General features: G+C 41.1%; 1 protein-coding gene across 1 annotated transcript in view; it reads right to left on the bottom strand.

Moving 5' to 3' along the window:
• ZDHHC2 (zinc finger DHHC-type palmitoyltransferase 2) overlaps positions 1-25,294 on the bottom strand; it is a 67,223-nt gene extending 41,929 nt beyond the window's left edge. Inside the window, exon 1 of the mRNA XM_023216610.1 lies at positions 24,476-25,294. Coding sequence (XP_023072378.1) covers positions 24,476-24,605 — 130 coding nt within the window. The 5' untranslated portion in view covers positions 24,606-25,294. The remainder of the gene's footprint in view (positions 1-24,475) is intronic.
• Between the last annotated feature and the right edge of the window lie 589 nt (positions 25,295-25,883).

Below are 25,883 nucleotides of genomic sequence, written 5' to 3'. Positions count from 1 at the left end.
CACCAAGATTATGAGCCTGTTCAATTTCCTGTAAACATAAGCCTGCTTGATATTTGTCAACAACATAGGCCAAAATAAAAATCATTATTTTAGTGTTCATTACCATTATTATTAGTGCAGTTTGGCATTATTTTTAAAATATGATGACTGGGATTTCCTTTCTCTTCTAAGTGAATGATTATTTTTCTGTTGGCTTAGTTATTGAGAGCCTTTTACATATTGTGGACAGAAATCTCATATCTGTTATATATACTACAAATAAAGTTGCATATACCTATTTTAAATGATTTAATAAGTACTAGCAACATTTTTATCACTTGCCACTGATTAAGTAACATTATCAAAGTTTGCAAATTAACTTATTTCATTAACAGATATATGGACTATACAAGGTTTTGCTTTGTGATACTCAGGAAATGAATGTTCTCTCAACCATGTTTACTTAGTTAGTAAATCAGTGATTTACCTTGTAATTTTCAGTTTAATGGCAGAGTTGTCAAGTTCAAAGTTTCCCTTCTCACAATGTAAAAACACATAAAATACAAAGTTATTGTCAAATGCAAATATTTTTGTTCAAAAGTTACTGTTTAAGAAAAGATTGCTCAAATTTAGCCTCAAACACTTTTCTAATATATATGTATATAAAGATAATATATGAAAAATAGAGACTCATTTTTGAAACAATATAGATAGTAATCAAATACAATGTATTTATTTATAACAATACAAAAACTAAACAGCAATACTGAACATAACTGGGACAGGTCTTCTAAAAATCACTATTGGTTTAAAAGTGGATTTTGAGTTTTAATTCAGGATTATTTAATTTTCTGACTTCAGACAGAATTTCAGTTTGGTTAACAGTGATGCTGAGCTCTATTCCCCAGTTTTACCATGCAGAAATTTCAAGTGTTGCATAGCCTTCTTTATCCCATTTCCTTTAAACCACATATTGAGATAAATTAATAGTTATTTCAATTTTAGTCAGCAGAAAAGTGAGGTTTACTCAGTTTTTACTAAAGCAAATGAGCTTTATTCTCAAAGTCACAATGAGTAGCACATTAATTCTACCTTAGAAATTCTTTTATTTTCAATTTAAACATTTCCTGCATGTCACAAATATGTTACAACTTCGAGCTCTGCTGGATCATATTAAAATTAATTCCTCTTTGAAGCACATAGCATCTGCCCCATAAATGTGAGTAAGAGACTGACTTAGACAAACAGACCATGACTACTAATTTGAATCACATAAAAGTGGTATATTAAAGTGGACATATGAAAAGTGTTCTTTTTTTTTTTTTCTGGGCATGAAAAACTCAAGAGAAAAGTTATGTCTATTACCATGTCAGCTTAGCACACTGTAGGACTCAACTCATTGTTGACAAAAGCGAAAGTAATCTCTTTGGTGAGGTGAAGAAAACGCCTCTCTAAACAGACAGAGAGGGAGAAGACAAAATAGTTCCTATCCCTTTTAAAAGGAAAAGGTTGAGGGAGATACTCGCTTCAACTGGGCTTCAACCAACTTTGAAAACAGAAAGGGTCTGTAACTTTACAGGGTTCCCTCCACCCCCACCTTGGTTTTGGTTCTTCCTCAGTACTGTACTTTCTTATAGCTGAACTTGTCAAAATGGAAAAGAGACTATTACTAAGCATAACAGCGCCAAAGAGCAACGGCTCGGGATAAAGAAGGCAAGGTCCAACCCTGCCTCTGCCACTTGCTTGCTCACACAAGCTATGCCACTTACTCCACTACAAAATGAGGGTGATCGCCGCAGCAATAGCATCAGGGCTGCAGTGAGGATTCAAAGGGAAAATAAAAGAATGTACTTAACATAGTGCCTGGTGTATAGTAAGCCCCCATGAATGTACAAGTATAATATATAATCTTCCATTTTGATAATATCAATGGTAATGTATAACATATAGGAAAGGGGGCTAAAAAATGAAGAAAAATTACAAAGAGAAAAGTAATATTTGTACAGGCTCCTGAAATAAATAAATGCAAAATGTTGGATAAAAATAGACTTTGCGAGTGAACATAAGAGGTGAAAAATAATGTAAATCTGAATCATCTTATAAGTCAATTGCCTTTTTATACGGATGTGTCATTTCAGAAACTTGTTTAAACCAAAAAGGTGGTATTCATTCTTAACACAGAGTAATGATGAGACATTAAAACTTCGATCTTCATGTGCCAGTTAGTCCTTTTGAGAACTTAAATGTGAAAGAATCTATTTTGGATAGGCACTGCTTAACTTAATGAATAAAAACAATTACTTTTTAAAAAAATAAAAATAAAAACCTAAATCTTATATTCACCCCAAAGAAGTCAGGTGCAGTTTATTCCTGGGAATTAAGAACATTGCTATTATTACACTAAAATATTTACCAATCCTACATCCGTGGATAGCATCATTCACACCATCTAAATACACACAATCATAACACTGTGAATCACAATTTTAATTTTAATTTCAAACACTTATTTGCCTGATTTTATCTTGGATTAGCCTAATTTCTTTTTGGTCCCTGTCCTACAATGATAATATTTTGCTTTAGCAATTTCTAGTCTTCCAACATACCTCCAGAACTTCAAGTTCCTCTGTGATTAATTATGGGAATTGCAGCACTTTCTTGGCCCTGATGGTATATAGGAAGAGAGAAAGTGAAAAAGGTAAATTACTTCTGTAGTTACCAATAATGTTCCTGTTTGCCCAAAGTAAAATTATGCCTTCGGGAATTACATTTTGGGCTGGGCAGCCCATGCATGTAATCGCAGTACTTCGGGAGGCCAGAGTGGGAGGCTCACTTAAGGCCAAGAGTTGGAGATCAGCCTGGACAACACATTGAGACTGTGTCTCTACAAAAAAATTTTTTTTTAATTTGCTGGGTGTGGTGGCACTGCCTGTGGTCCCAGCTACTTGGGAGACTGGGGCAGGAGAACTGATTGAGCCCAGTAGTTCAAGGCTGCAGTAAGCTATGACCGCATCACTGCACTCCAGCCTGTGTGATAGAGCGAGACCCTCTCTCAAAACTAAAAAGAAGAAGAAATAAAGAAAAGAAAAGAAAGGAAAGGACAGGACAGGAAAGGAAAAGAAAAGAAAAGAAAAGAAACAGAACTTCATCTTAAAATGTAAAACCATCATCGATACCACACAGCTTGTAGTTTGGGTCACCAGTTGTATTCTCTGGCTGCGCTTTATGCTTACCTCCTCCACCGCCACTAATCATTCCTACAAGAAACAGAGGAGAGACAGGCACAGTGGCTTAAACCTGTAATCTCAGCACTTCGGGAAGTCAAGGTGAGAACACAGTTTGAGGCCAGGAGTTTGAGACTGGCCTGGGCAACACAGTGAGACACCATCTCCACAAAAAACTTTAAAAATTAGCGAGGCAAAGTGGTGGCCACCCATGGTCCCAGCTACTCAGGAGGCTGAGGTGGGAGGACCACTTGAGCCCAGGAGGTTGAGGCCGCAGTGAGCTGTGATCCTGCCACTGCATTCAAGCCTGGGCAACAGAGCGTGACCCTGTCTCAAAAAAAGAAAGAAACAGAGTGGGACAACTCTGTTTGATATAAAGGCTGAACTAGTCAGTCCTCAGTTTAGAATTGGTGAGACTGATAAGAGTGATAGTTTTTTTGTTACAGCATTAATTGTTCTTTAAGAAATGCTTATGTAAAAATAAAACAGGTAAAACTGAAGTTAAAGAGTGAGACTGTCAAAGTAATAACCAATAATATAGAAAAGGATGAAAAACTGCTTCTTAATACAACCTGGCTTAAATGAAACATCCTTTCAAATGTATACCTCCCTTATCTCTTTTGACTGAACTATCAAGCAATCATTTAATCCAGGTGTCGGTAAACTAGAACCCTTGGTCCAAATACAGCTAGATGCCTGTTTCTATATATAAAGTGTTATTGAAACATGTATGCATGCATTCACTCACATGGCTACCTGTGTGCTACAACAGCAGAGTTAGGTAGCTGAGACAGGGACAGTATAGACTGCAAAGCCTAAAATATTTACTGTCTAGCCCTTTATAAAGAAAGTAGTCCAGCCTCTATGTATTAGGGTTCTCCATAGAAAAAGATTTAATAGGATATGGGTGCATGTGTATGTATATACTGTATTAGAACTGATTTAGTCTAGAGTGATTCAAATTTGACCTGGATTAAAAGCAGGGGATCATCTCAAAGATTATATTTATTATGATATAAAGTGTTACTGTCCTAAATGGTATCTATTGAGACGCAGCAGCCCAGTAAACCAATGGTAACTTAAATGTAGTTGAACTTTTATTCATAAATACATCCAAAATTAAAGCTTTCAGATACCAAACTACACCTTCATAACAGACAAAAAAATGTACTCCCCCCTTTGAATTAGCAAAGAATAGTTACATGTTTTTAAACAATGTGATTCTGGGGTATTTTATTGCAAATTTATATTGCTGTGATTTTAAAATTTATTTTCTTAATCTGAATTTTCTTTTTCTTGTCTTCAAATTCAATCTCTCTCCTTTGAAAGAATAATTTACCTTTATTGCTCACACAGTAACTTTTCAATACAAAACTGCTATGCAGTTTCCAGATTCATTCTGACACAGGTACACCCTACCTTCAGATAAGATATCTGATAATGAAGAATACCAAACACACACATCCCAAAACAGAGACTTGGTTCTAATGAATGAATCTTAAGGATAATTTTATAGCCAAGCTCCACTTTTTTTCTGTTTATCTTTAACTCATTTACTGAGGAACATTAATTGACTATACCATGCTTATACTGTTGAGAACAAAATGGTAAATAAAATTTGACCTCTATGCTGAAGCTTAGCATTTATGATATTTTAGTTAGAAATAAAAGCTAACTGAAAAAACATGTTTATGAAAACATTTTCAGTTAATTCACATAAGTAGCTCACATGTAAAACATTTTGACAAAAAATACTTTCTGCTTTAATATCTTTATAACATGCTTTAACATCTCCTGTCCCAACAAAATCTGTCCCTTGACTTCATGTCTCTAGCTGCCCATCCCACTTTCTGACCTTTTCACAGGAAAATTTAACAATCATCCAAAATCACTGTCCCTACCCCCAACCTCCTTTTACCTCCTCGTTCAACTCCAATTGGTCTAATTCCCCAGCATTCCACTGCAATCACCCATGTCAAGGTCACCAACACCCTCCCTAAGCTAATTTTCTGTACTCAAATTACTCTAACAGAATTAATTATGCTCTTCTTTTGGAAACAGTCTGTCAAATTCATAGTGAATTCTTCGACAAAATTGGCCAGGGGAACCCCTTGAAGCCAAATCCTTTGTCCTTTTAGCTACTTTCCAAAAATCTCCGGTTTATTTTTAGTGCATTAGAGATCAAAAATGACACTGCTTCCAGACCTTATTTAATGACATGCAAGACAAATGTTATTCACGTTAACATTTTCCGTTTAATTGCAACCATACTCTTTCCTTCCTAATACATTTTTTGAATTTATTTTCTCTATAACCTATCTACTTATAGTTTTAAAAGTCTTTATCAAACTGTTTCTTCTTTTTTTCTTTGCCGTCCTCATATGTCACTGTGATTTTATTGATAACTCAAAGCACCTGCCTTTCTCTCCAATCTCACCTCACACCTCTTTCCTCCTGTGCATGATGCTTCTGTCACTCTGGGCTTTCTTACATCTTAACCAAGCTAACATTGTACCCTGCCTTGATCCTCTGCACCGGCAGTGAACTGGATGGTGGGAGACCTGGACTCCAGCCCAATCCTCCCAAGGTGTGGGATCTTGATCACGGCACTCAGCTGAGCGGTGCTTTAATTTTATTGTTTCAACAAAAATCTGTACTGTATCTTGAAGGTTTCTCTGGCTACAGAATTATCTTAAATCCTACCCTGATGAATTCTTGGGGAAAAAATCTTGACTTTTAAAGGCCTAAGGCAAAAGTCACTCTAACAATAAATTGATCAGTAAATTAACAGGAACTGCTTTGTCAAGGACAGACAAGCAGCTTCAGAAAAGAAGCAACAGTTAAGGATAAAGGCTTCAACGGTGCAAAACTGGAATCTCAAACACACGGTTTTCAGTTTGTACCTTCTCAGTTAACACATAAGCCAGTCCTGATATTCCTAACAGTCTAACCACAACACGGGGCGAGGCAATTAAGTTCTCCACTGGATCCCCACAGGGTTCCTTGAAAATTCATTTTGCAGTAAGAAAACCGTGATCTCGTTTAAAACGCAATGCAATGATATCATCTCACTGAAAACCCTCCCAATGGCTTTGCACTCAATTTACAGTAAAATAAAGTCCAATCTCCTTACTGCAGCCTCAGTGGTCAAGCATGATCTGGCTCTTCCTCCCTGTCCTCCAAGACCACTTCTGGTCACTGGTCCCTTTGCTCACTAAGCTGCAGCCACACTGAGCTCCTGTTTCGAAAACACACCAAACCTTAGTGTCTTCGCCCAGTCTGAAAAGCTCCACACCTGACTCCATGCCTGGCTCATTCTTTATCGTCCTTCAGGTTGCAGTTTAAATACCAGCTTCTCCTGTCTGGTTAGATCCTGCAATCACTATGGCAATATATTATTTCTCTCTTAGCATCTCTCACAGCCTGTATTTTCATGTATTTGTTTCTTTTCCATGCCCCGCACTGAGGTTTGAATCCTGTCTGATGTTTTACCTTGAACAAGTTATTTAGACTCTCTGAACATTATCTCAATGTTTATCTCACCCAGCTCTTTTGAGAATTAAACCAGAAGGTAAAAGTACCTAGAATAGAATTTGGCGCATGATTTAGGGCTGTTCATCAAATATGGAGGATAAATTCATCACCAAACTGTGAGTTCCCTAAAGTTTAGTGCTAACAGTTTATTAACAATCTAGGGGAAGAAGTACATAGTGAATAATTAGCACGTAGTAATGCTAAAATTTTCTGCCGCGTGAAATGCCAAGTTGTTAGGAATAAACTGCTGGAAGACCTTTTAAGCGTGAATAAGCAGAAAAATGCAAATAAATTACAATGTGGGTGAATTAGTAGAATCTGAAAAAACTAAACCAGTAAATTTTTAAACTTTTGCCCTACCTCTCCCAGAGCTCCTTTCCTGTCAGCCCCACCCATACTTGCAACCCACTACTCCCTGTCCAGATTCTAATAGGTCTGGCAATGCATTGCTCTTATGACAATGCCCTATGGAGTCTGATGATTTCCCCAGCCTCTATCTCAGAACACATATCTAAACAGCTATACTGAGCTAAACTATGTGCTAGAAATTATCAAAGAACTATGGAAAATGGCCCAGAAATTACTGGCAACCTTTTCCAGAAGACTAGCACAATGTGGCTGGGCGCGGCGGCTCACAGCTGTAATCACAGCACTTTGGGAGGCTAAGGCAGCTGGATCACTTCAGCCCAGGAGTTTGAGACCAGCCTTGGCAACATGGTGAAACTGTCTCTACCAAAACAAACAAACAAACAAAAAACCTCCCACAATTAGCTGGGTGTGGTGGCACACGCCTGTGAAGCCAGCTAGTCAGGAAGCTGAGGTGGGAAGATCCCCTCAGCCCAGGAGGCGGAGGCTGCAGTGAGCTGAGATAGTGCCACTGCATTCCAGCCTCGGCAAAAGAGCCAGACTATGTCTCAAAAAAAAAAAAAAAAAAAAAAGAATAGCATAATACCAAACACAAAAATGAACAATACTAAGTTAAATCATATAAACCAAGGCATGGGAAGTCTCTTAAGGGTAGGCTATGATCCAAAATATTCGTCTTCTGTGGTTTGGCCTCTAGATCAGCCATCAAAAGCTTCTGCATAACATCATTAACAATATAACAAAAACTAGTGACTCTGTGTTAAGGGAAGCCTACTGAGTGCAACATCCAAACACATCTCCCTTCCAGCACAGCAGACGCGAGGCTACCCTGATTTTCCCCCCTTACCTGCTGGGCTATGAGATCAGGTGTTCCTCCCATTCCAAGTCTTTGGTGATAATACCTGTATTTGCTACAGCTGTCATAACAAAGTATCACAGACTGTGTGCCTTAAACAGAAATCTATGTTCTCACATTTCTGGACTCTAGAAGACGGAAATTTAAAAAAAAGTTTTAAACTATAAATTAGCAGGGCATGGTGGCATGCACCTGTGGTCCCAGCTACTCAGGAGGCTGAGGCAGAAAGATCGATTAAATCTGGGTGGTCGAGGCAGCATGAGCCGTGATTACGCCACTGCATTCCAGCTTGGGAGACACAGTAAAACCCTGTTAAAAAAAAAAAAAAAAAAAAAAAAAAGAAGAAGAAGAAAAAGAATTGAGCTCAAATTGAGGTGTCGGCAGGGTTGGTTTCTTCCTAGGTCTCTCTCCTTCGCTTGCACTGACCACCTACTCTCTGCATGTTCACGTCATTTTCCCTCGATGCCTCTCTGTATCCAAATTTCTTCTTTTAAGGACGGCAAGTCATGTTGGGTAAGGGCTTACTCTGATGACCTCATTTTAATTTAATTATTTCTTTAAAGACCCTTTATCCAAATAAATTCTGAAGTCCTGGAGTTCAGTACTTTCACCTAAGAATTTTGGAGGCACGGAATACAGCTTGCAGCATCCTCCAAAATCAGACTGCAGCTTTACAGGAGCATTTGCTGAATGCTCTATATGCCAGGAATTTGTGCTGCCTCGACCATCCAGATTTAATCAATCTTTCTGCCTCAGCCTCCTGAATAGCTGGGACCACAGGTGCATGCCACCATACCCTGCTAATTTATAATTTTATTTATTTATTTTTTGTAGAGATAGGGTCTCCCTATGTTGTCTCGGCTGTTCTCCAGCTCCTGGGCTGAAGTGATTCTCCCGCATCAGCCTCCCAAAGTGTGGCATGACAGTCATGAGACACAGCACCCGGCCTTGTGCTCAGTTCTTTCAATGTTGATCTCCTTTAAACCTTCCAACAATCTGTGAGGTTTGGTATTATTATCATTTCAAATGCTGAGAAGACAGTCTCACAGCGGTATAACTTCTAACGTCATCCAACTCATGATAGGATCTACATATAGTCCTGTTTGGCCCCAAAACGCATGCAAGGATTCTATGTGGCCTCCCAGGATCTGTGACATCGGATGCCTCCCAGCCACTGGGCTGCTTTGTCCTGGGCAGCCGTTCCGTTCCTTGCTTGCTCCCAGTTCCTGGTCTGTGTTTGATACTCTTGCCACTCCCTGCTACTTCTGATCTGGGTCACTCTAGAAAGTAGGGTTTAAAACGTCCTCTTCTTGTCACCCTTGCTCCACCAACCAACTTAAAACCTCTGCAAACATATAATTTTACAAACTTTGGATACAAAAAATTCAAATATTTGGCCATATTTCAGGATAGTACCTGAATATGGACTTGCCTAACCATCCCACTTCAAGAATTTGGGGAGGAACAGGGCTCTGGGTTCCTAGAGGAACAGTAAAATGATGATTCTAGAAAGAGTTAAGACATGGAATAGGGGCTTCCTGACCTCCATCCTCGGCAGAAGAGAGGAGGAATAATTACTCCAGTTTGTACTACACAGGCACACTCCTAACACACATACCTCACATGTAGACAATGACATTAAGGGAGACAGAACATGGATCTGTCCTAGATGGTAACTCTTAATCCTTACATTTATGAAAGTCTCCAGGTTATAACTGTTTCTCTCCCCACCCAATCAGCAACATCATTTCTTTATTATTATAATTTATTGGGTTGAGAAGACTTGAGATCTACTCTCTTAATTGTAAGTGCATAATACCGTGTTGTTAAGTATAGGTGCAAGGATGTAGAGGAGATCTCTAGAACTTATTCACCTAACATAACTGAAACTTTATACCTACTGAACCACAGCCCACCCCCATCTCCTTCTCCCTCCAGCCCCTGGCAACCACCAAACGGTCCGTTTGTTTTAGTTGACTACTTTAGATAACTCATACAAGTAGAATAACGCAGTATCTGTCCTTCTGTGACTGGCTTTTTCTCATTTACCCCAATGTCTTCCAGGTTCATCCATGTTGTCACAAGTGGTGGCATTCAACATCATTTCTGTAGCAATTTGATGACCAAATCATTGCTCTAAATAGCTAAGCAGCTCCACCCGACAGAAACAGATGGTGTAAAATCTAACTTATTGAAGGCTGGGTAAACATTTACTGAAAGTTTGTACTTAAATCATTAGGAATATGTGGGTCTTTCAATCCATTGGTTCTGAAAAAGGAATAAAGACATCACCTCATAATGATGGCCCTGAAAAACTCACTGCCACTTTCATCTTGGCAAAGGGAAGGACAATTTCGGAATCACTGACTGCACTAAGCAATGTAGATAAATACGGAAATCTGATCTCAGGGCTGGTCCCCTGATCTTAGTGTCCTCATTTCAAAGCTTACTCAATGGAATCCTATAATCCCTGTCTCAGATTAAAATAGAAGAGGCTCCCAGTGCCAGCAAGCTGTGCAGATCTGAGAGCAGGTGTAAGTTTTACTTCTCCTGTTTAGATACAGTTGTATGGGTCCTTCCTTTTCTACACATGGCTACAACTCAACTCCAAGTTCCTACAATCACTGAATCTTTTCAGCTCCCACCCCCTTCCTTTCCAATTCCAGATGCCCTTCTTAAGGAAAGACCAGCGAGGCCATGACTGACTCCTTAGAACCTTGTAACTCTATGGTGGATCAACACCCTCAACAAAGATCTGCCTGCTTTCCACGTAATGGTTGTCTGTGATCAAGGGGAACGGCAACTAGAGATTTACATCCTGAAATACTCCCCTTATTAATCAGAACCAAAATTTGAGAATTGGAAGTGCCTCAGTGATTTTTTGCCCAATGTAACAGTCAGCTTTCTTATATATGTGTGGATACATTTATTTATTGGTAGTATGCAAAAAGTCCCACATGTATATTGTGTTATTTCATCATTTAAAAAATATATACAATCAAGTAGAAACCATTTTTATAGAGTATTTTTTAATGTCCTTAGATCAGTTTCTTATTATCTGGTATACTCAGAATTATCATAGAGGACAATGTTGAGAGTTCTTTATTTTTCATGATCAAACGTTAGCTATTTGATATATCAAGCAGAAAAACCAATGCGTCTTTTCTGCATCTCCAAGGAAACAGGCAACGTTCTAAAACCATCTCACAGGGTTAGGAGCTATATGTTGAGTACTATACGACCAGAGTACAAGCACATGTAACACATTTAAAAATTAAACCAATTATTTCTAGGTTCATAAAACTATTTGACACTTATGAGTACTTTACAACTCTCCAGAGAAAGAAACTATGTAAGGATGTAATTCCAACCTTTGTATTTATGAGCTCATTGGAAGAAAATTTCCAGTGGCACACCTGAAGAGATGAATCCAAAGATTTAAACCAACACTAGCACCAGCAGTAACTGCTGGACAATAGCACTAGGTCACAATATCCACTAAAACATTCAAGAGTATCCAGCTATTCACTAGCTCACCCTTCAGGATCAGGTCATTGAGAAGCACCATTTTCTTCTGTAACTTCACTGTCATACATTCATAAAGTAAACATACACAACTTTTCTTTGATCCCAGCTGGAACTATAAAATGCCTTTCTCTTCTTATTTGCAGCAAATCATACTCTCGCCCAACACTGCCTTCACCTACAGCATGAGCCCAATCTCTCTGACAGCAATTGCTGAAACAGTATGTATATTCAGTCACAGACAAAATAAATTTGACATTGTCATTATCTGGCCACCCACAGTTGAAAGATTTCCAGGACTACTGCTTAAAGATACAACATATTGTGTAATAGTGTAATATTATACAAGTACCACCTGCTTACATACGAGATGTATTCATTAACGTAAGCGAGTAGTTCTAACAAAATTATGCAAGGAATTGAAGAATCCAGTCATCAATATTTGGAATGAGTCTCTTCCTCTGCTCAATGTGTAAGCAGCATCTCGGGTTTCCCACCTGTATCTCTCCCCTAATTTTACATATGGATTTATGTTTTCTCTCACTAAAATCATTTCACTTACTCTGGATCTTTGGGCAAAACAAAAACCTCGCTCTTCATTTATAAACCATGTTCAGTCCCCGTGCTGTGGATCAGAATCTATTTCATGATTAACACCATACATTCACGATGCATTCATGTCATATTTCCCCCTCCTCCTCACTCGCTCCTGTTTACCAGTTTGCGCACCATTTCCACTTGCTAATATGTTCTTTCAAGATTAAATTTCCATCTGTCATTTATGTGCTCTGGACTCTCTGGCTACTCAAAAACCATTGTTGAATTCCTGCCTATGTACAGTAAGCCACAGGCTCTCGAGTTCTCCGCCCTGGGCATGCCTGACGACCAGCACTCTCATAAGGAACACACTACCCATAATGAAGGCCACCAAATGGGCAACACGGGATTCTTCACAATCCCCTGCCCATCAGCTTTTCTGCTGCACCACGAAATGGCAAGATGGTAGAAACAAAAAAACAAAAAATCAAAACAAACCAAAAACCTGCTGCAGTGACATTGACACATCTCATGGATACCTCTAGAGACCTTCAGATTTGGACATGTTTACAAGGGCATATATAGGTTTCTCTGGAATGACACTTCCATCAAAAAATCACCTGCTCCAGAAAAACAGTATGGTGTCCTCAAAAAATTAGACACAGAATTACCATATGAATGACCAATTCCACTCTTAGGTATCTACCAAAAGAATTTAAAGCAGGGACTCCAACAGGTATTTCTATATACTGTTCACAGCAGTATTATTCACAATAGCCAAAAAGGTAGACACAACTCAAATCACCATTAATGGATAAACAATATCTGATATACACATACCATGAAATATTATTCAGCCTTTGAAAAAATGAAATTCTCACATATGCTACTCTGAAGATATTTTATAAGTGAAATAAACTAGACTCAAAAGGATAAATATTGTCTGATTCCACTCATAGGAGCGACCTGGAACAGTCGGACTCATGGAGGCAGAAAGTAGAACGGTGGCTGCCAGGGGTCGAGGAGCGAGGTTAGTGTTAATCGCACAGCAATGCAGTTTGGGAAGATGACAAAGTTGGAAAATGGACAGTAGTGATGATCGCAGAGCATTTTGAATGTACTTAATGACACTAACCTGTATACTTAAAAATGGTTAAAACGGAAAATTTTTATGTTATCGATATTTTACCACAATAAAAAAGAAAAAAGTCATCTGCTCTAGAGCTTATTCTCAAACCACAAATTAAGTTAAAAATCAAAATTATCTAAAGTTTTCCCACCTCTGGTCATTTCCATGCTGAAAAGTTTTCATTGTTGTTTAATAGCTCAAAAAAATAACAGAAGTGATAAGCAGAGAAAAACAAAGCTTCGTTGAGCTGTGTATGCCTAGCTAGGCATTTCCGCATGCTAAGTGGCTCATTCATGAGTCTCCCCAGATTCTCAGCGCTTGAGATTCAAAAGAATGCCCAGCCAAAATTCCAGTCTTCCTTGACCTTTTGCAGTCAATAGGAAATAGATGAAAGAGAACGTAAAATCCTCAAACTCCAAGGGTCTCAGATAATAGCTTGATACGTGTATCTATCTTGGATATATTGCCTTAAATCAGAGTTAAATTATATTCGGTATACTCTAAGAAAGCTGAGACAAGGAAAAAGAAAATTGAAACATATGTTAGAAGGTCTTTTTAAATCTAAAAAGGGTAACAATTTTAGCACATTAAGGGCGGGTGGGGGTTAATTATCTGAAAACTACTAAAATGGACTACAGTTATCTTTATGAAATGCTGTTGGAGTGTTTCCTGCAAACGCATTTCACTTTTTTTGGTGATTATTTTATAAGTATACTGGGGCAAAAATTTTACATTCTAAATTGTTCTTATTTTTTTTTTTACTATAGATACATGAGGATATTACTCTATTACACTTACAAAGATAATTTATCTTTTAAATTTCCAAGTGAGTTCTACAATTAATTTTATCGTCTAAATTCTCATTACAGATAACATTTTAATGTCCAGAAAGAAAAAAAGGTTTTTTACTGTTATATCTGAAACCATAAAAATATTACCAGCTTGTTTATAAACATCTGGATGATCAAACGGTAAAAAGCCAAAATAGATAATCCTCTCACGTAGGATTCAACATTCTTTGTTGCTTGAGATGTCCACCCTGCTCAGCTCAAACTGAACAAGTTGAGCTGGCACTCATCCTTTGGTTCATTCAAGAAACATACGTCCCAAATGTTACTACGTGTTAATATTTGTGTTAGGCACCAGGGCTATAAGGGTGCATGAACCAGACATTGTTACTGCTCATGAAATTTTCTGTAAATTATTTTCAGATAATAAGAAAAGTTAAGCTTGCCTAACAGAGTAAAGCCTTTTAAATTTGGATTGAATTAATTCAGATATCCCAGCAACTGGTACACTGGTATACGAGATTCTTTTTGGTAACCTTGTAGGTTACACTGAAAGTCATCAGAGTCAGTAATAAGTTCAAAACAAGGGTTCAATGTGCACACTGTTAAATTCTCAGTCCTCCCCCACTTGATGGGCCAGTACATGTGGCAATGTTGACTCCTCCCTCCTCCTTGATACCCTTTCCTCCCCAGGCTTCAGGACACCACACTCTCTCAGTTTTCCTTTCCTTCACTGGGCGCTCCTTCTCAGTCATCTTTGCTGATTCCTACTCATCTCCTGAACTCTCAGTGTTGGTCATCTTTGGTCCATTTCTCTGCTCATTTACATTCTCACATGTGGTAGAACAAATGTACCCAGTGCCAAGTCTTTAAATCCACTTATATGCCGAAGACTCCCGAATTTATTCCCAAATTCTAGACCTCTCTCCCAAATGCCAACTTCATGTGTGCAACCGCTCACTCAGCATCTCTATTTCACGACAGCACATCCATTCCAGATCTAATGCAACCCTCCACACCACCTAACTGATGCCTTCTGCATTATCACCCTTTTGGTTTTTTGGGTCAAAAACAATGGAATCATTTTTGACTCCTTTCTTTCTTACACAACTCAAATCTGTCTGTAACTTCTGCTGTCGCTACTGTAAAAATACGTCCAGAATCTGATCACCTCTCACCATTTCCAATGCCCATGCCATGGTTTGACACGATCATCACTCACCTGGATTGATGCAGTAGCCTAGGTCCACAGAGGCCAGAAAGATCTTTTCAAATCTAAGTCGCAGCACATCACCTCTGTACTCAACACCCTGCAGTGGATTCTCATGTCACTCCAAGTAAACCCAAACTCCTCACAGTGGCCTCTGGCCTGAGGCCCTCCATGATCTTTGCTTTCTCCCCACATCTCTGACCTATCACCTACTTCCCTTTCCCTTGCTCACTACAGTTCAGCCAAAATTACCTCCTTGCTCTTCCTCAAACATGCTGGGCTGACCCCTGCCTCTGTGTTGTAAATCAAAGTCCCTTGCCCTGAGATACCCTTCTCCGCAATACCCGCATGGTTAAATCTTTCAGCTCCTTCAGTTCTCTGCTTGAATTTCATGAGTCCTTCTCCTTCTGTGGCCACTGCATTTAAAATCGAAATCTTCCTCTGGCATTCTCAGTCCTTCTTGCCCTACTTTTTGCTTTGTATCATGCCACTGATGATCTTCTAACAAATTATCTAATGTATTTACGTTTTTTATTCGTTTTCTGTCCCCTAATAAGAAATGTAAGCTCCAACATCTGTCAATAGATATTTTTTGAATGAATAAATTAATAGGGTGTCCAATGAATTATGGACGGTTAAAATGCCTTCAGTTCTTCGATTTGTTAAAGGGCAAGTTTATGGGAGGCTACGGTGAATCACTACCCTCCTCCCTCCTTTGACTGGCATACAATTCTTTGTTCTGCATATCTTAATTTTCAGTAGGTACTAGTTCTGGGATAAGTTGCATTTTATTAAAATATGTTATAATTAAGACCTTGATTAAGTCAAACTGGTCCCTGCCCTACATCTTTTCCCATTTACTGACCTCTCTGGAGATGCCCTGGCTAATCACTAGTCATAGTTAAGTACATAAATCCCTGACTGCCTTTCTTCCTAAAACAGGTCACATGGAGTTGCCCATTTAGTAGTAACTTGATCACAAATTAGCCCCTGGAATTTGGAGCAAGCTTATGACTTTCAGTTTGAGACTCATAATTGAAATCTTTTTCATGCTCTGCAATTGGCCTCAGGTGTCTCTCATTACAGCTCCAGCTCAGCTGTTCTGGAGTGGACCGTCTTTCCCACTAAAATACTTCCAACATGCTATGTACATTACAAACACAATTCCAAATCACACCACTCCTCACATCCCTACAAACCTAGCGAAAAGCCGTACTTCAATTCAGCTACTACCTCTTTGAGAGGGCTCATGGGATCCAAAGGGACGAGGAATACAGTTCAGTCTGAATTTTAAGTCACCCTACTCCATACATACCCTTCAAATATGATGAAAATCCATTCACATAATACAATAAATGCAGAGACAGAATTTAACTTTATCTGTACATAAGAAAATAGGTAATCATGACAAAGCCATTCTGGTTTCTCAAATTTCTCTGAATTATAATCACATAAAATTCTTTACACTATATGATCTTATTTTTATAAGGATTATATCTTTTATAACATGATCATGGAGATAGACAACTACCTTGAAACTATTTTATTATCTGAATGTTTGGTTTTAAAAGAATTAAAGTTTTTTTTATTATTGTTTGGTGTACATTTTGCTGATGGACTCCTCTGCACCATTCTGTTCCTCTGGGGTGGCAATGCTAGTAAATAAAAGCTCTAATTAATTTAAATAAGGCAGGAATGCTTAATTGTACACTTCACGCAAGGAGAAACTTCAGGATACCAGGAAGAAGTACTGGCAAAGAAATAAAACCCAGCCAACTATAAAAGCACTTATTCATTTGCATTTCTAAAATGTAATCCAATCAATAACATACCTCGAATGAACTACCATTAAGGATGCACTTTAGAGTCAAGCGCTAAGATGACAAATGCAGCATATATTTTCACTTATGAGCATCTCTCAAACAAAAATGGATTTTATAACACTTCAGGCAACTAATATTTATAACTGAATTTAACAGTCATAGCCAGACAAAACGTCAAATTAGCAAATGCTACATAAATGATATAAAGTGTGATATTATCATTTGGAAAGGAAAATTCTCAAGCACTCATGTCTAGTTTCTTTACAGCTATCCTATTCTTCTTAAGAAATCAGAGCATCTGCCTCCTCCCCAGCGCCCCCTCCTCCTACCCCCGCCTTGATAATTTCACCCTTTTCGCTTTTGGCATTTGATTGAAACAACAATCAAGACAATTATAATAAAATTCCCTTAAAGGAATTAGGAAAAATTTTTCAACAATTTTCTAATGGACTATCAAAAACCTCATTCAATTATTTTATGCTTTCATTATAAATTCTCTGTAGTATTTCTAAATGGCAATATGTAATCACAGAATTCCACACAATATTAAAACTGTCTTTCTAATGATCTTTGGAATATTGTTTTCCCAACAGACAGCATTAAGAATCTATGCCGTATTCTAATCTGTCACTCCGCAAGTTAGACAAGATAGAATTTCTACACTCATCATGAACAGTGCTGGAGTCTCAGGGGGCCCATGAATCCGTCGCTTCCTGGAGAAGAGAAGGCTGGGTGATGTGATACATCTGTCAAAACGCAGCAGTATAAATCAGCAGTATAAATTATGAAATATAAGTATGGTTCTATTTTTCTGAGAAGGAAAATCACAAATTCTCCATCAAGATAAAAAATAAAAACAAATGAAACAAGAAAATCAATGAGGACCATCTCACGGAGAACCCCTCGCCCCCATATATACGTATCTCTGGGATACATTAGTCTTTTTTCCCCGGCTAGCACACTTCTCACCACGGTAACGAATAAAGATGAAACACCTGAGCTCGCTGGACCATGCAGCCTGAGATGTGGGCGCAACCACCTCAGCCCTGCCAGCTGGACACTGCCCAGGCTGGAACACTGGACCCGCTGTTACCAGGTTGGGGGAGCAGTGGTGGTTCCAGTGCTCTGTGGTGACCCTGCCAGGGAAGCAGCTCTTTCCAAAGGCCGTTCCTCACGTGTAACGTCAGCTCCACTTCACCCACCGGCCCTTGGTTTCTGTCCATTTCTAAGCTAAGCTCTACAGGCTCGCCGTGGATTCAGAGAGTTGCATTCATGCCCAGTTTCACCTGCCAGGTCACAGGCCCTGGGCCGAGAGCAGAGTAAAAGTGGCCCGGGCATCGGGTAAGAAGTGAGGGAGCTAAAACAACCTCCTACTTCACAGCAGAGGCAAACACCGCCGCTTGTAATCTTACTGAGACTACATCAACCACTAAATATATGTGGTAAGACCTGTAACTTGACTTAAAATTCATTTCTACTTAGGTGCTCCCCAAAAGCTCTTTATACCTCCCTCATTGTTTATCCTTTTCCACTGGCCCGGCAGCCAACTCACATGTCTACGAGTGAGACGTTTTGCTTTCCGTTTCTGCTATCCTACCACTCTGCTGTGGAAATGGCATCCGGAAAGGTGGCAACCTCTCTCCTCATGCCCAAGCCAGCTAGAAAGCTTTGGTTTTGGGTTTTTTCCCAGAGGTTGTTTTTTTTTTTCCTTGGCTGTTAGGAAAAGATCTCTATTAAGTTCTCTTTTAAATCATTTCTGTGGCGGGAAATGCGTGGCAAGTAAATGCTCCTGAATGAACCCTACTCACGCCCTTAAGAAGCTGCCTTCTTTCCAACCTCATGGAAACACACCTTCTCTAGAGACAATTAATTATCTTGATTTAAGAAACCATCCCGTCAGCTTCTGTTTAATTACTGAAAACATTCCTGCAAGCACCCATTGAACGGCAGGGATGACGTTCTTAGCAAGCAATTGCAAGCAAACTTTTCTACAATAAGCCTCACTTTAAACTGAGCTTTGACCCCTAGATCCTGTCCTCTCACTTATTTGCATTATACAACTGAATAAGACTAAGTAGAAACCACGAGATTCATTCATTCAACATTTATTGCGCATCTGTACCCGCTAAGACTGTGCTAATTGCCTTACACGTTTCTCTCTAATAGGGTTTAATAGCAAATAGTAATGCCGCATTGTCCAGTACATCAAAAGAAAAGGAAGTCTCTGACACACTGAATGGAGCCAAGAAAGCATTAACCAGACTCTTTTCTCTTACTCCCCTTCCGACCTGACCATTTACATTAAACTAAAATGGCAGCACAGATCAAGAGTTTGGAACATATCATATTTTATACATCTGAATTTTTAATTTGAAGAAATGTTGAGTTTTTATCACCCTATTCACATAAATTCAAATCTTTAAAATATTCAACAATATCAAGAGAAGTCACAGAACTAATATATTTTGAATCATCATGCCAAAAGTAATAATTTCTTTTTAAAAAAAAAATTTGTTTTGAGACGGTCTCGCTCTGTCACCCAGGCTGAAGCGCAGTGGTGTGACCACTGCTCACTGCAGCCTCTGCCTCCCGGGTTCAAGCAATTTCTTCTGCCTCAGCTTCCCAGGCAGCTGGGACTACAGGCATGCACCACCACACCTGGCTAATATTTGTATTTTTTGGTAGAGATGGGGTTTCACTACATTGGCCAGGCTGGCCTCAAACTCCTGACCTCAAGTGATCCTCCCACCTCGGCCTCCCGAAGTGCTGAGATTACAAGGGTAAGCCACCGTGCTGGCCAACCAGTAATCACTTCTAAGGTGATTTGGGCATTAAATGTTTTGCATGCATCAGTTTTCTATGGATGTGCCTTATATTCCCCTTTAAACTATTTTAACATTGAAAACAGCTGGCAAAACCAAGTAATGGCAAAAACTGCAATCACTTTTGCATCAACTTGATAGAACATCCGTATTCCCAAGATCTACTGCCTGTCCTTTTTTGTAAAAAATGCTTCATTGTCCTACACAGTTTTTAAAGTAATAGTTTAAGTATCAGGAATATCAAGATATTAATAATATAAAGCAATAGTTTAAATCAATAACAAGAATACATATCTTCTTCTGTGTAGCTCAAATTCATTTCATGGCGGAAAACAAACGAGAGCCCCAGCAGACTCTATCCTTGAGCCTGCAGTGGCCTTGAATGAATGGCAGGTCCTATCTTCACAGAATCCAAGTGGGAGGCTTTATGTAATTTGTTCTTAGGGATGTTTGTTTGCTTGTTTGTTTAAAGGAATGAAAACATGGCTGCGTATCTCTCAAACTGATCCTTAGGTACTATAATCACCATGGAATATAATAGGCTGCAATCATTGCTGAGGGATGTTTATTAATAAAGACAGCAAAACCGTGAGTAAAACCTCAAGATCCCAGTGGTCTAACTTCCAACGTACTTCAAAGCTCAGCAAACTACTGCCCAAGGGCCAAGGCTGGCCAAATATTTTTGTTGAATAAAAGCCACGCCCATTTGTTAAAGTCTCTTCTATGGCCGCTCTCTACAACAGTAGAGCTGAGTGACTGGAACACAGAACATATGGCTTGCAAAGCCAAAAATATTTACTATGTAGCCCCAAACTACAAAGCCCTTTAAAACTCTGAAATTGTGTAAAGACTGTTGGCTTATTTGCAGAGCTCTGTCAACTCTTTGTAAACAATAATAAAGTTAAAAAGAGATGCTGAATAACTTCATTGGGCTGAGAGATTTGGAGAGGGGTTTGTTGGGAAAAGGAGACATCTGGTTATCCGCATCACAGCAGCTAAAGTCATAGCTGACACCGCCGCTAGGTAACTTGGAGGAAGAATATTGAACTTGTGGCAACTGTGGAATTTAGTTTAACTCTTTCATTAAAAAATACAGGAGGGATTAGCCTGGATGACCTTTAAGCTTTTCAATCTTCATGATTGTTTAAAATGATGTAACTAAAACCATAAGCAAACTCAGAACCATGTGAGTGCAACATCATAATAAATGTCACATAGCACCTGCCTAAGGAGCAGGAAAGTAATATATTTTAGAAAAATGGGAACTGAACTGGTTACACAAGGGTATGTGTAAGTTTCTTGTGTACTACTGACACTTTTCAGTAAATTTGAAATAAAGAAAATGGTTTGAAATACTTAAAACAATTTAAATGTTAGCACTTAAAAGGGGAAACTTCAGTGACCTTCTTCAACAAGTAAAGTTAACACAGCGGCAGCCATAAGGGATCTGTTAAAACATACCCAAACCAAGTCGTGTGCTGACGGAATGGAGCATGCCTGAGGCTGCAGACCACCCTCACTCCCTCCCATAGCACATCCTAAGGGTCCCCTTACAAATGTTATCTTAGAGTTTATCTTACTTGATGGAAATCAACCTCATATCTAAAGAGAGCAAGGACAGTGAAGACACAAAAGAAGCCAGCAGTGGAGAGAGGGGCTGGAGGGACAGGGGAGAGGGAAAAGGAGTGGTAAGGGAAGGAAAGGATGGAGGGGGAGGAGTACGAATAGAAGAGCCTTGTTAATCAACAAACAAGATAAACGTGGTCCAAAGGATTAGCAGTATAACTGTCTTTTGTGATCTTTTCTTTGGCAGAATAGGAAGCTGACTTAACCAAAAATACTTGACTCTCACACAATATATGTACATCCCATATATTTTACATACACACATATTCCAAAAAGAGAGGTTATTTTTATGAAATACAAACACTAAGCAAAAATTATGCTAACTGAAAAAGTGCCTAGAGAGCCACATACATCCACGTTGTTAAATATAGAAACTAACTGTAATGAGAATCATTATCTCCAGTTTCCAAGGATACCAGGATAAGCACTACTCCTAAATTGCAGTTCATTCAGCAAAGGGCACAGAATAATTTATATTCAGGGTCATCCCTAGCTGAGAGCTGATGTGGAAGGAGGACCAGGGTGAATCACCTTGTTTCTTCTATTCCATTTGCTACCTGATCCAGTTCCCAGCACCCGACCACCACACTCTGGTCCCAACCTTGGCCAATGTTTTATGGAAGAAATTTGGAAAATCTGCTTGTAAATGGCAACTTCCAAGAGGAAAACAATCTTCAAAAGGCAGGGCAGTCCGAGATGTGATTAATGCTGGGGGTGGGGTGGGGGCTGGTATTTCCATTTGCTTTGTCTGTGAAAAGGAAAGGAGGCTGGTTTTGTGTGTCAGTCACACTTGTCGCCATCTTTCCCAGTGCCTATGAGGAAACTGTACAGTTAATTTCAACTTCCCACTCAACCAAGGCTATGCAAAGCTTGCCACTCATAAACTGCCATGGTCTCTAGAATCAAATTCAGCTTCAACTTGTTCTTCCTTCTTAGACTCTAGAATCTGGATCTTTCATAACAATTACTTTTTGTTTCTACGCAATAAACATATAAAAGCTACTTTCTGAAAACCTAAGAGATATTGCCTCTGAATCATTTATTTGTTTATTCAAGACCACTTACTATTGCTTTCAATGTCGCAGGCATTGCGCCAGGGCAGGCAGACAGGCATTGCGCCAGGCAGGCAGGGACAAGAAGTGATAGGTAAGGTATCAGTAATAGGCCATGACACTTAGGCAGTTTTAAAAAGGCATTCTTCCTCTTAGTCAAATCGTCACTTACTAAAGTAGTGATGTGGATTTTATGGATACTCGAGATTTGTCTTATATTCACAGAAAGTACATATGAACACATGATTCATATATAATAGCAATTTTCCATTTAGTTCCTTCTCCATTACCTGTCTACCCAATATAATAGTAAGGCCTGCCATGTAGCACCTCAGCTAGGAGCAGACATCCTTCTAACGGGCAGAAAAGCTCCCTCTCCCTTCAAAAGCTTCCTCTAAATGGACATGAGACACGGCCAAGATAAGCGTCTTAGCTTAATGTCCTAATACAGGAGAATAAGCTATTTTGATAATGAAGCCCTTCTAGGATGTCCCTTCTTTGCAGGTTATAATGATACTGTTCACTGTCTTTAAGAGGATGAAGGAATGAAATACAACAAGGATCCCAAAAGTTATGTAACATATACAGTCTATCTCAATAAGGCAAGCTATTTTAATATTAACAGTTAATACAAACTTTACCACACGTCCTTTCCTATATATTTTAGATGACTTGACGACCACATACCTAAATGCATTCTCATGATGATGCCTGTACAGCCTCATCTTTTCCTAACAGACTCAAGGTTTTTTTGGATTATTAACCTTGTTTCTAAATCCCTTAAAGTAATAATAGCAAATTGTAAAGCTATCAAAACCATATAAAATAAAAGTTAGTCTCGGTTCTCTTAAAACTTACATCAGTGATTATTTTGATGTATCATTATGACACTTTCTCACAAGGAGCAGCATTTTGAGGTCAGATAGCTTCAGACAAGATTTTATGTCTGAATCTTGAGGCTTTGAAAATGCTGAGGTTGTGAAGGTTCAATGTAATAGGCCACTATTTAATCTTTTCCCTTGTCCCACCCAAAGCTAGCGCTCGGTAGGGCAAAAACATAGACACTTGGTTAGGTGGAGCACCAAACACAGAAAGCATTCACAAGTCACTGGCAGAAACGTCCTTCTCTGTTTTAACATCTTTTTCTGATAACCCAGATCAGTTTTCATAAAACCTCTGGAGGTAGAAACCAGCTTACATTAAGTGACATCATTGTACTCCCTACTTGTGCATAATAATCAACTTTAAAAAAAAATTAATCTTCAGCATTAGAAGTATCCTACCGACCAATTCAGGAACCTAGAACTTGGACTGGAGCCACTTGGCTCTCTGGATATAAAAACCTCAGACGATCACCTCTTTTTTTCTCTCCCTACTGTTCAAACAACTAAATTATGGTTTAGTGTGATGCACATGTCCTCAAAAATACTTTCTAGTAGCTCACCTCCTCCACATCCTTTTTAACTAGAAAAGTGTCCAACTGGCAATCCTCAAATCACAAAAGCAGCAAAAACGCCCGAGCGCTGTCACAAATTTTTAACGAGTGGATTGACGCCAACCAGCAAGGGAGCCAGCTCCGCCGCCCAGGCCAGCACCCCCGCGCGGGTCTGGCGCAGCTCGGGGCCGGGCCCAGCTCGGAGCCCTTCAGCCCCCGGCGCACCTCGCCGGCCTCGGCCTCCCCTCTCCACCGCGGTCCCGGGGACCGTCCGCCCCTCTAGGGGGTGTGGCCGGGGCGGCGGCGGTGAGCGGAAGGCGGCGGGAGGCTCGGCGGCGAGTGCGGGGCGGAGGCGACACCGTAACCCGAGAGTTGGGGCGGAGGGGAGGGCGAGGGGCGTGCGCGTGGAAGAAGCTGCCCGAGGCTGCTTCTGGCAGCGGAGCCGGCGGGACGCGGCAGGTTGGCGGCGCCAGGGGCGCATCTGGGGGCGAGGGCGGAGGCGCGGCTGAGCGTCCCGGGACAGTCGGGGTGGGCTGAGCTGGGGGCGCCGCGGCGGGGGGCGCACTCACCGATGCACAGCTGGATGGCGTAGGCGTAGTAGGACCAGCCGAGCAGGAGGGTGATGAACACCACCGGGATCCAGTAGAGCACCCGCCGGCACCGCCGCCTGGCGCTGCTGCCCGGGCCCGAGGGCGCCATCTTCCAGCCGCATCCACCTGCCCAGCTCCGCCGCCGCCCGCGGGCCTGGCTCCCGGGCGGGCTGGGCGCGCCCGGCACCCCTGCCTGGACGGGCTCCTGGGCGGCGGCGGGGTGCGCTGCGGCCACTGCCGCCGCCGTGGCGCTAACTCCCCATCCCGCAGCCCCGAGCCGGCGCCGCGGACTCCCGGCTCCTCAGCCCGGCGGAGGCGGCGGCTGCGAGCGGAGGACGAGGAGGCGGAGGGGGGCGGCGAGGCGGCGGCGTCGGGAGGCTGTGCTCCGCCCCCGCCGTTCCCCGCCGCCCGGCCGCCTCCCCTGGCGTGGCCGGCTGCGCCCTCGGGCGGGCTCTGCGGGGATCCGGGGCCCTCGCTCGGGCCACCTCGGGGGCTCCCACTGTGGCCCCGCCGCCTCCGGCTCGGCCTCTGGATTCCGGGGAGGCGGCGGCTGCTCGGCGCTGGCCCCCGGGGCGGAGGGGGCAGCGGCGGCCCCTCCCCACGCGCCCGGCACTCGGGGCAGTTGGGTCGCGGGCGCTGCCGCGCTTGGTGCAGGGCTGGGGTCGGAGGCGAGGCCGGCGGAGCAGCTGCTGCGCGCGGGACTCCTCGCCTGCCGCGACTCAGGCGCCCTGAGAAAGTCTGCAGCGCCGAGGCCCGCGTCCCCGCAGCCCGCGTGGAAACCTCACGCTTCAACTTGCGGGTCCCTGGGAGCCCGCGGGGGCCGCGAGGAGCCTCCCTTTACTACTCGGGCTTTGGGGGGAAGCAGAAATGCACAGCGAAGAGGGGGTGCCGAGCCGGCGTCTGGCATGGGAGGGGCTGTGGAGAGCGAGGAGGAAGCATTTTTGGTTGTGAATCCAGGCACCTCTGGAGTTGGAAACACAAGTTCTTTGCTCTGAGAATGTTGATTCTTTGGATAAGTGATTGAGTGATTGTGACAGGGGCCGTTCCCACTGTCCCCTCCCTGACTACGGTGGTTCCTTCCACCAACTATTTATTCTTTTCCTCAACCTGCTCGTCACTACGGTGTTTACTTTCGTGGTGGCAATTCCAAACTTAGCAGATAGCTGATTCCAAAGCGGTTCCCAAAAAACACCGTAAGGGAACCTAAAGGTAGCCCAAACCTCTGATTTTACGATTCATGAAATGGAAAATAGACAAATGCCTCCTTTGCTTTTCCTTCATCTGATTATGAACGCACCTGATCCCACAGGGAAACACTTCAATCAATGAGTATATGTAAATTATGTGCATCACTACTATACATAATAGGCACAATTTTTCTTAACAT

This window comes from Piliocolobus tephrosceles, chromosome 7 (assembly GCF_002776525.5).
Source record: "Piliocolobus tephrosceles isolate RC106 chromosome 7, ASM277652v3, whole genome shotgun sequence".
Lineage (NCBI taxonomy): Eukaryota > Metazoa > Chordata > Mammalia > Primates > Cercopithecidae > Piliocolobus > Piliocolobus tephrosceles.
Note: the sequence above shows the minus strand (reverse complement) of the source record. Positions and strands in the feature narration are given on the sequence as shown.